At 33.8% G+C, this 10,998-nt stretch overlaps 1 protein-coding gene across 2 annotated transcripts; it reads right to left on the bottom strand.

Moving 5' to 3' along the window:
* Nucleotides 1-2,228: 2,228 nt before the first annotated feature.
* Nucleotides 2,229-8,848, bottom strand: LOC114167499 (homeobox-leucine zipper protein ANTHOCYANINLESS 2-like). Of its 2 annotated transcripts, none has more exons than XM_028052598.2 (9): nt 7,608-8,848; nt 7,281-7,501; nt 6,936-7,053; nt 6,143-6,826; nt 5,901-6,002; nt 5,585-5,800; nt 3,932-4,106; nt 3,473-3,840; nt 2,229-3,004 (listed from the first exon to the last, which is right to left on the bottom strand). In XM_028052598.2, the coding sequence occupies exons 1-9, from the start codon at nt 7,827-7,829 to the stop codon at nt 2,609-2,611; spliced, it is 2,502 nt and encodes an 833-aa protein (XP_027908399.1). In that variant the 5' UTR covers nt 7,830-8,848; the 3' UTR covers nt 2,229-2,608. The 2 variants fall into 2 exon arrangements, with proteins under 2 accessions (XP_027908399.1, XP_027908400.1); XM_028052599.2 differs by having other exon boundaries at nt 7,281-7,498; nt 7,608-8,841.
* Between the last annotated feature and the right edge of the window lie 2,150 nt (nt 8,849-10,998).

Raw genomic sequence — 10,998 nt, 5'->3', positions numbered from 1 at the left:
AATTAGGATAGCATTTCATTTAAACATTTTAAGTATATATATTTAAGATAGAACAACAAAATTTTCTCTCTCTCTTTCTCTTTCTATTTATATATGTTAGAACCATTTCACACTATTGTATACCTCTATTCTATGTTAATTTCTTGAACACTTCCTTTGTAATGATTATTATAACTCTATATATGGTATCATTATGCAACATTTGTCAACCTTAGTCATAAGAGTAGCAAAACAGCAGTGTCATGATTGTATGTGCCATAATGTGTTACTAATAATATCTTTCCCCAAAACAAATAAAAGATATTTATGTTGTACATTTTTTACTTAATTATTACTATTTTATAAAATTTGTTATTAAACTTTTTTAAAGTTTATTTTACTATTTTGTTTTTCAATTTTCATATATTTAATTAATCCATTAAATATTTAAAAGTTTGTTGATGTGCATACAATATTCAAATAGTGAAAGCTTCTGAAAGTTAGGTTTTTTTATTTTCAACTGCTACCATAGCTTTGGGTTTATCTAGTTTGACTTAAATAAAACCTCGCTAATTTAATATAATTTGTACAGAATTTTAAATATGTACAATTAATATTAAATGTATTGAAGAAAGTGCTTGTTACTAGAAATAGTTTAACTCATTTAATAAAATAACAATAATCTTTCGTTTATTAACCACTATATCACCAATTCCCTTATTAGCAATTATTGGTTAGGAATACAACTTTAATAATCATTGTTGAACTCATCATTTATGGTTAAATAAAAAAAAAAAAAACTTTAGTTAATTGTGATAAATTAACTTCCTTTTATTTAAAAATACTTGCACCTTTGATTGAATTATAACCTAATCAATGAATCTTTATTCATAAAACCATTACTACAAACATATACCAAAATTAATATATATTTTCCTGTTATGAATTTAATTTACACTCATCTTAAATAATATTTTTTTCTTTTGTAGTTTCTCTAATTAAAAAGAAAAGTCGGTTGAAGAAAATAAAATTAAAAAAAGAAAAGGTAGGGTGAGATTTTAATCACATGTCATTTTCTAATACAGACAAAAAGAGATGAGCTTTTAATCACAAGTCATTTTCTAATACAGGCAAAAAGGATGATTGATTTCAATGCCTTACCTCAAACTCTCATTGCATGTCTCTATTTTTCATCATGGCTTTTGATTCTTAAAATAGTTCTTTGAATGCTTTATATTTGTTTTGTTTAATATTCTGAATATTACGATATATATTAGGATTCAAAACCAAGAGTAGTTATTACACTCAAACAATCTGGTAATAGTATAATCTACACTTAGAGGATTTCTACTTTATTTACTTATTTTAATTTTAAAAGCTTAATTATTTTTATTATTTATTTAATCAAACTGTTCAACTATATTTAATAGACTTTCATAATTTGAAAGTTTAAACAATAGCATTTTAAATATATGTTTCTTCTTTTAACTCTTCAAAAATGAACAAAACTGTAAAAATTATAGATTTCAAAACCAACAATGTTATCCCATCAACAGGACTTGATATGAGAACATAAACATTATATTTAAAGGCCTAATATGATTTTTAATTTTATTATTTGAGAAATTTATTCATATATGATTTATTAATTTTTTTTTTTTGTAATTATACTTGCATTTCATTTAAAAAGAGTTAGTGGTATCTTTTTACATCACAAAAAAATACCATTACACTCATTTCACATAAAAAAAATAATATTTAATTAAATTTATATTATTTTTGTTTTAAAATTACAATATATTATTATATTGTTTTTCAAAATATACCAATACCAATTTAAGAAAATTAAAAAATAACAGTAAATAAAGTTAACTAGAAATTAAGTAGGGAAAGGTACAGAAATAGGTATGATGATGATGGTATGGTAGGCACAGAGGTAACGGATTAACATCAAATCAAAGGGGTGATGGTGCCAAAACGGCGTTATCTTCGAAATCCCCACTGTTGTTTCTCTGTCAGATAATGCTTCTCACTAAGGTGTACGTGTCAGAAGCTTATTGGGTGAATCAACAAAATGCCATTACCTTCGCATTTAATGATGCCAACGCTTCCTCCAACACCTTCTGCACACTCATTTAATGCATACCAGACCACCACCACCACCATTTTTATAACCATTTATCTCATCATATATTATAAAAAAAAAACTTAAATATCACAAATTAACAAAAATCATGGATTAAATAACATTTTAACTAATAAATACTAACGAAAACTTTTATTTTTATGTTTCTGTTTTTTCCATTCCTCTATTTTCTTCTACTCGAACAAACAAAAGGTCGACCCGAGTCAATACCCGAACCACGACCCTTGCCTTGTGTTAAGGAACCTCACCCGACTGCTTCGGATCCTTACCACCATGCAAGGAGCTTTTTCTTTTTTCTCCCATGCGCGGTTCGTTCTTGACTCAAACAACCATCCCGTCATTCACACGCGCCACCCATTACACTTTCCAATGTCTAAACTTTCAAAATCTCAACAAATGAAACAAAAACAAAAAAGGAAAAAATAACCACACTCACGTGACTGAGAGATGACAATGACATGATCGATCACGTGATGGTGATGGTTAACTTTCACAGTGCAGGGCAGCTTTGATTTTTTGAACGGTGCATGATATGAGGTTGTTCACAGTTTCCACGGACTCCACTGTGAGCTTCGCTGTAGGAAGACTATTCACAAGTATCTGAAACGCCACCGTTAACAGGGACCCACTCACACGCGTCCCACCATTATCACCACCGTTACTTACGGCAGTAGGCCCGTTCTGTGACCCACGAGATCCTGGCCCATCTGGAACAATAGCAAATCCCGATGGCAGCAATGCCACGTAAGCCGAATCACCACCGTTCATAACCACGTGCATGGCTGGGATATCCACCGGCGCGTACACCACAAGTGATCCCGCCTCGTCTATGCATGTCTCCTGTAGTATCAGCATGCTGCTCTGGCTGGAGTTTATGGCCTGGAAACAAAAGAAAAAAATAATTAAATAAAACTCAGTTCAAAGTGGAATAATATAACTAGTGTGTTGTCATTTTCCAGAAGCTAGTCAAACCTGATTCCATTTTTTTTTATTTCACTTTTTAAAATTTTCATGTTTATTTTTAAATATTGAATAAAAAACAATGAAGTCAGAAACCCACGCATTATATTTTGACTTTTTTTTTTATTTATTTTAGTGATTCATCAAAATCTGCCTCCATTGATACTTCCAAAACTTCCATCGTTGTCCTTCTCAAAGTTTCAGCAGCTCTCATCCAAAAACTAAACGACAACCAACACCATTTCCGATCTAAATACTAATGAAAACAAAAACATTAACACAACCTATGCATGCCCTAACAAAGAAATTATCGCAAAACATTCACACATAAAAAATCAAGAAAAAGTGAAAAGAAAAAAAGTTTGTTATGAGTGAGAAGAAGCATACACTGGCTCGCAGGAGAGAGACGCAGTTGCCGTGGTCTTGGCCCTTGGCGATGTGGGCCATCTCCTGCATGGGCCCGCCGTTGGAGAGTATGTCCCACTCGCTCCGGAGGCGCTCGTCCCGGAGGAAGTCGAAGAGCCTCTGCGGCGACACGGGGAGCCAAACGGAGGTGGCGGCGCTCAGCACAATCCCCGGCGGCTCGCCGGGATCATCCACGCTCTTCCGCGTCATCACCCTCACGTCCTCATCCACGTTCCCGGGATTGAGTTTGTTCCACTTGTGCACCGTGGAGGCACACACGCCGGCGCAGAAGTTGTTGGTCATTCGCTGCGCCAGCTTCACCATGCTCCGCCTTCCCCCCGCCGTTATTGCTGCACCCACCATCAAAATCATGAATTTCAAAAACAAAACATTCGCCATGTAAAAAAAGATTGATCTTTTACAATACCTATATGAAAATACCTGAATGATCTCGAGAGGGTGTTGCTGAGGACATTAAGATAGCAAGACACTCGCATTGGCGTTGAAGGGTAGCCACCCAACGCTGAGCACCGAACCCCATGCCTGAGTTCAACAGTGGTCTATAAACCTGATGAATTTGGCTCTCATCGTATTCTGCATGCTCCACCCATGTCACCTTCAAACCACATGCAACCAACCATGTCAAAATTTCATGCATGTCACAAAATATTAAAAAAAAAAAAGTACTTTTTTCTTGATTAATTAATCAAGTTCATCATGTTGACTAATTTGAATTGTATGCATAATAATATAAGGTTATGTTTGTTTGTTTATGGCGTCACTAGATGATAAAAAAAATGTGTAAAAGCAAATCTTGGAAAAGCCTGAAGACTGGGCTCAGCAACAGACATAGGTATCTCTCATTTATCTGGACAAGTACATAAAATATTGGTACTATATAAAGTCAAGGTGCAGTATTTACAGGAGCAATGGGTACTGTGAGCATCGAGATTTACCACCAAACAAAAACTCAGAGGAAACAGACAAAGTACTCAGTCTCTGGTTTTTTACTCCAAGGGTCTTCATTCAATATTATATGTAACAGCCCTATCCGATCATAGGACTGGAGCTAGTCCACATTCGATCTCGTGAATTAAATAATGCTACAAGATACTTATTATGTGGCGTCAAAGATTGGAATAGAAACATCATATGTATTGTTTATAGAATCAGAAAGTGCGTGCAAGATCATATGCCCAATTTCATACAAATGGATATCTTATTAATGAGTTCAAGATGGCATGGATTTAAGAGATGGAGATTTTTGTGAATAAATTAATGGATTGATTTGGATTTTATACCACACAGGGAATACTCTCTTCCAAAACTAACACTGTTATCTTATGAGGAATCTATACATAGATTAAAAAATTACCAGCTGATGAGTGCATGTTTTGATTAAAACACCTTTAGTACTTTATTGATAGTTGAGATGTTTATAAAATGATTAAAAATGTCAAGGAGCAGCATTCAAAGAGTCTATGGGATTGAAGATGAAACGTTGAAAACCCCACATTGGAATATAATTGTTAAATTGAGATCCTACTCTGCTGCAATGATATTATGTAAAGTTTTGAAAAAATGAAATGAATTTTGTGTGAAAATCATCACTGACAGAATAGTTATATAGAGAGTAGTCACTAGACTAGCCAAGTTACTTCGAAACAGGAGCTCTTAAAAAGCTTCGAAAAGCAAAGCCCCGTGATTCCTTGGCATGGTGTTTTGTTTCTCTTGAATATTCTGTACTTTAGCTCTTACGATCCAGTAACTTCCATGAACAAGTGTGATTAAAAACTAAAGAGAAAGATACCCACTTTGGAAGTCATAATAAATTCAATAAAAAACATGGAAGCTATTAAATACTAGTGTATAGTTTGGTAACAGTGGCTGCATGGAGAATATAAACCATTTTTGCAGTCTCAAAAAGATTAGGATTCTCAAGCAAAAAACATATTTTTTACAATCAATTTTTGTAAAATACCCTCCTTTCTTCGTAGTATAATCATTACATGCTTTTGTTTTCTTTGGACTAGGGAGTAGAGTTAGAATAGAATCACCCCACACTACAAACTAGAAAAAGTGTTTTGAATTTACCTTGGAGTAACCATTGGGCATGTCTTGCACAACACAACCAGAAGGAAGCCTCCTACAGTTGACAAAAGTTGATGCTGCTCCTGAACTTTCTCTGATGCTATCTATGGACACATCCACCACTGCCCAAACCCCTTCTGCGTGCTGCTTGCAAAACCTTAAGAAATTGACCTCACGAACAGGAACCAAAGGCGAAAGAACTTGAAGTTCAGCATGCATCTGAGCAACAAATTTAAAGGGTCAAAAACCAAAAATCTCACCCCATTTCCCTTCACCAAAGAAAAGAAAAAGAACTTGCAAGAACATAAACCAAACTTACTAATTGAAGTGCTCCATTTCTTGTTCCATTTATCCCGTTAGATATCACTTCAGTAGTGGAGGTTCTTGCAATGATACAAGGAAACATCTCTGCCCATCGATTCTGTTGAGGCAAAATGCAATTCAGTCATGCATTTTCAACATTTCATCAGCTTTTAAGTTTAGACCAAAGTTTTACGTGCTTCACACACCATTTTCTAATTAAAATCGGAGTTTAGAGAGATTAAATTTCAATTGGCTTACCGCGTCCATGAGAGTCTCAACAAGTGCCAAACTGTTAATAATGACCATTCCATTTTCCCTAGATGCTTCAGACACAAACCCATTGGGTCTCAAACCAATACAAGGAGTGAAGGTTCTCACGTACTCCTCATGGTTCATGATTTCCCTCCCACCTTCAACATTCCTCACCCAAAGAGGCTCCCCAGTTTGAGCCATCTTCACCAACTCATCCATGGCGGCCAAAGCAAGCTCGAGAAACATGGACCTCTCCATGGACCTATCAAACCCACCCACAACAGAAGTTGGTCTGGTACTCGAGGGAGACACCATAGCCAAAGGGTTGTTAGACACAGACATCGACATTCCCATTCCAAAATCTTGTCCTAAAGGCAATGTGGTGCCAATGCTGATTCCACCGAACCCGTTCCCCCCAACGCCAAGCTCCAAACTTGAATTCGGTAACGAAGAAACGGGGCGACCCAGAAACTTGCCCGTGAGTGCACACACGCGATCGAGCTCGTCCTTCAACCGCGCGTTCTCAATCCGAAGGTGCTGCTCCTCCAGCGAAATCTCGCCGATGATGGCAGGGCCACCGCAATTGGAGCACATGGGGTTCCTCATTGCGTCCCTGATAGACATGTTCTCCGCTCTCAGCTTGTCGTTCTCTTGTCTCAGCAACGTGTTCTCGTGCCGCTCCAACTGGGTCTGGTACAACCGTACGTAGAAGGCAAAAGTTTCAAACTGCATCAGAAACCTCAAAAAGGAAGAAAAGGAGTGTGAAAGTGACTTTGTGAGAGTTTGAAGCATGCCACACCTTCATTTGGGTTCTCCGGTTTTGGAACCAAAACTTCACCTGTCGAGTCTCCAAGCTCAGCCTCTTGCTGAGTTCGAGTCTTTGCTTCTCATCTGGATGAGGACACTCCTTGAACAACCTGAACCCCATTAAAAAAAATCCAAAAAATCATCCACCATTCAAATCACAAATCACATACATGTACATGTACAACGTGTTTAGGAAGTAAGAAACTGTTTCGGAACCATGGTCATAACCATTAGCTTCATAGAATTATTACATGTTAGTATGTTTAAGAGTGAAGAAGAAGAAGAAAAGGAGTGAATGGTGAGATGAAGATGAAAATGAAAATGAAAATGAAAATACGCTTCAAGTTCTTGTATCTGCTGAGGGGTGTGTCGGTGATAGCGTTTTTTCCTCGGAGGCTTGTCGGCGGCGTCTTGTTCATCGCCGGAAGCGCCGTCGATGTTGTCGCTGCCAGATCTGCTTTCATGCTCTTCCTCTCTGCTTCTTCGCAAACCGTTTGGTTCGAAGCTATTTTCGACCATTCTATTCACATCTTCTTGTCCATCTATATTGGTTTGCTGCTTTTGTTTAATTTTTTACAAACAAGAAAGGAAAAGAAATAAGGAAACACAGTACAACATGGTACCAACACGTTAGTTTTTAAAGTAAAGTAACAAGATCTCTCACAAGTGCCAGAGATAGTCCTGGGGAGTTGAACATGGATTTGGCCAGGGTTGGAGTGGTGGTGGTCACCAGGCGGGGCTGAGAGATTGCACCAAAGGGCATTCTATCGTCGTCGTTGGTGTTGGTATGGTTGGTGGTGGTAACGTTGTTGTAAGGAATATCCGAAAGGTCGTGTCTGGCTGCGCCACTACCTGATTTGTTGTCAAGAAAACCCCCAAAACTCATCAAAGAAGCCACTTTTCTCTTCAACACAAGTACCCGAACAAGCCTAAATTTTTTACCCTGAAACCCCTTGAACCCACTTCTTCTACTCCTCCCTAAGCATCGAATTGCTTCATCAGTGAGAATTTAGGCGTCAATTGGCTACCCCAGAATTTTGAAACTCAAGAAAGACTCAAAAGATGAAGTGGGTCGGTCAGAAGGAGACTTATATACTCTGGGAGAGTGATCAAAGAAGAAACTTTCAAGGTAAGGGGGGAAAGAATAGAGACAGAGAGATAGAGGAGACAAAAGGATAAAACCCCAATGTCTCAGCTTTCTCTCTGTAGCAGAAAGAAAAAAAAAAATACTGTCTTTTTCTTTTCTTCTATTATTTGTAGAGAAAGAAAGAACGGAAGCCTAGAAACCCTTATGCTATTACAGCAGCTTCCTTCTTCTTTCTCTATTCCTCTCTTAGTAGCAGTGAGCCTTTGAGAGTGGCACTTTGTGGCACAGACACAGTTGAATGGTAGCTTCAATCCATTGGCTTGGGGTTAAATGGAAAAAAGGATATAAGAACCCTACTGTCTTTGCGTGTGTGTGTGCCTCATTCTCTGCATGCTTGACTCTTGTAAAGCCTAAAAGGAAAAAGACAGAAAAAAAAATGAAAAAGATGCAGTTTTTAATTAAAGTTTTAATCAAATAACATGATTATATTTAATCTATGAAGGCTCTTAAAAAGTGACACTCTAGTTTTAATCAAAAGCTTCGTGTTTGACTTTTGTAATAGAATAACAGTATGCCACTATTATGCTAAGGAAAAGGGTGAGAGATTGAAGAAAATGAAAATGGTTATGGATTTGTACAGAAAATGATGAGAGAGAGAGAGAGAGTGTAAGGGGAAAAGGTGAAGATAAAACGTAACGTGTGGACTATTGGAAGCCTTACAAATAGATGGATCCAAAAAGGGACGGTTGACTCTTACTGTGATGGCTGATGCTATTTGCACAGTATCCCCAGAAAGCCTGTGAGTGACTGTGAAAATTGCAAAGTGGCTTTTTGATGAGCTTTTGTGAAGAAGAAAGTAAACCGAGTTATAGAATAATGATGATAGGGTCCTATGGTGTGAGTCTGTTTGGGCATGAGATCCATAAGATAGGACTCTTTCACTGAAATCTCAACCTTTCTTCACAAACCGTCCTAGGGATTCTCAATAATTGGACTAAGCTTGCTTTAATCTCTCTAAGGAGACAAACATCACACCACTTTTTAAACTTTTCTCCCTTCCTTTTTTTTTTTTCTTTTTTTTGATGAATCTCAAATTAATTCTCATCAAATTAAAAATATATATATTTTTTATTCTCTAAAACTTTTAATGTACATTGAATTTCTTTCCTTTTTTTTAGTTAAAGGTTTATTGTTTTTATTTAGGTAATTATGAAAGGAATTAATGTTGTAGTTAAAGTTATCCGGGTAAATAATAGAAATCAATGTACAAAGCGTTTTAGTGATAAAAGAAATATAAATTACAAATCGGTTTCAAAACGAAACTTTGGATCATTAATCATATGACCTAAACAATTAATTTCATTTATATGTTAACGGTGTTTATATTATTAATAATTTTTTGTTTTATTTGAAAAATTCTTTTATTTTGTTAAAATAATTTTTAAGATCTCTCATATGTTTAATTATGTTGATATTTAAAATGTTTTCTTAGATTTATAATATCTTTTTTATTTTTATATTATTAATTATTAAATTTGTATTTTTTTCGTGCGATTTTACTTAACAATCTATCGAATTGTTTTCATTTGATATTTTTTAATATTTTTATTTAGTGTTTATTTTTATCATATAAAATATTATTTTTGATATTTTTTTGTATAATTATTTTTATTTTCTATCTTATTATTAGTTTTATCACTATAATTAATTAAATAAAATTTATTTAGTATAATATAATAATTTAATATTATTGTCGTAATTTTTTTTATCCTCATAAAAAGAGGAAATATGTATATTAAATTTTAATTATTATTAGTTTAATTTTTTTATTGTGTGATTTTAATCGGTATTATAATTGTTATCGATGTATAAGAAAATGAGATTTCTTACAATTTAAAAAATTAAAGTAAACATACATTTAAAATATTTTTTAATTTAAATACTTTTTTCTTTATATTTTTTAAAATATTTTTTAATTTTATCAATTAGATAACATTAATGTTTGTAAATTTAAGGGTTAAATATGTTTTTGGTCCCTCAAGTTTCAGCGAAATTTAGAATTAGTCCCTCATCAAAACTTTTGACCAATTTAGTCATTCGTCTTTCAAAATACGTGAATTTAGTCCTTTTAACCAACTTTTGTTAAGTTTATCTGACGTTTCAAGCGCATTTCATGATAGTATTTAAATTATTTACACTGTTTGACACATTTTTGCTTCAATGTTAACTTAAATACTATCATAAAATGTGCTTGAAACGTCAGATAAACTTAACAAAATTTGTTTAAAATAACTAAATTTACGCATTTTGAAAGATGGAGGACTAAATTGATATAAAGTTTTGATGAGGGACTAATTCCAAAATTCACTGAAATTTGAGGGACCAAAAACATATTTAACCCTAAATTTTATAAATGTTTTGACTCTCATTATATTTTATGTAGTATTTTAATTTAAAATATATATAATTATAATTTTTTTCTTAATATTTGATATTGAAGAAAAAAAATACCCTCTTTATAATATTAAATATTTTATAATATTATATTTCATTTATGGCAAGATAAAGAATACGGATATGAATACAAAGTACATAGGCATTGTTCGGTGAAAATGAGAAAAAATTAATAAATGATACATTTGAGTATGAGAATAAAGAAATTTTTTCAAATAATATAAAATAACAAAACTCGTAATTGTCCTACTAGGTTATCATTCCCATACAAAACGTTTTAGTGATAATAAAAGAAATACAACATAGGAATTGTTTTTTTAAGTAACTTGGGATTATTAATCATATGAGCTAAACGATTAATTTCATTTATATTTTTTTAATGAATCTCAAATTAATTCTCATCAAATTAATATATATATATATATATATATATATATATATATATTCTCAAACTTTTAATGTGAGTTTTAATTTCTTTCTTCTTTTTTAGTTAAATGTTTATTATTTTTATTTG

This window comes from Vigna unguiculata, chromosome 10 (assembly GCF_037176805.1).
Source record: "Vigna unguiculata cultivar grain cowpea cultivar isolate G323 ecotype 2 chromosome 10, ASM3717680v1, whole genome shotgun sequence".
NCBI lineage: Eukaryota > Viridiplantae > Streptophyta > Magnoliopsida > Fabales > Fabaceae > Vigna > Vigna unguiculata.
This window is presented reverse-complemented; position numbering and strand designations above follow the sequence as displayed.

Coding starts and splice junctions, on each gene's coding strand:
- LOC114167499 (XM_028052598.2), bottom strand. CDS start 7,829: ATGAGTTTTGGGGGTTTTCTTGACAACAAATCAGGTAGTGGCGCAGCC. Junction 7,054..7,280: donor CAGATACAAGAACTTGAAGC/GTATTTTCATTT, acceptor AATGGGGTTCAG/GTTGTTCAAGGAGTGTCCTC. Junction 6,827..6,935: donor ACCGGAGAACCCAAATGAAG/GTGTGGCATGCT, acceptor CGGTTGTACCAG/ACCCAGTTGGAGCGGCACGA.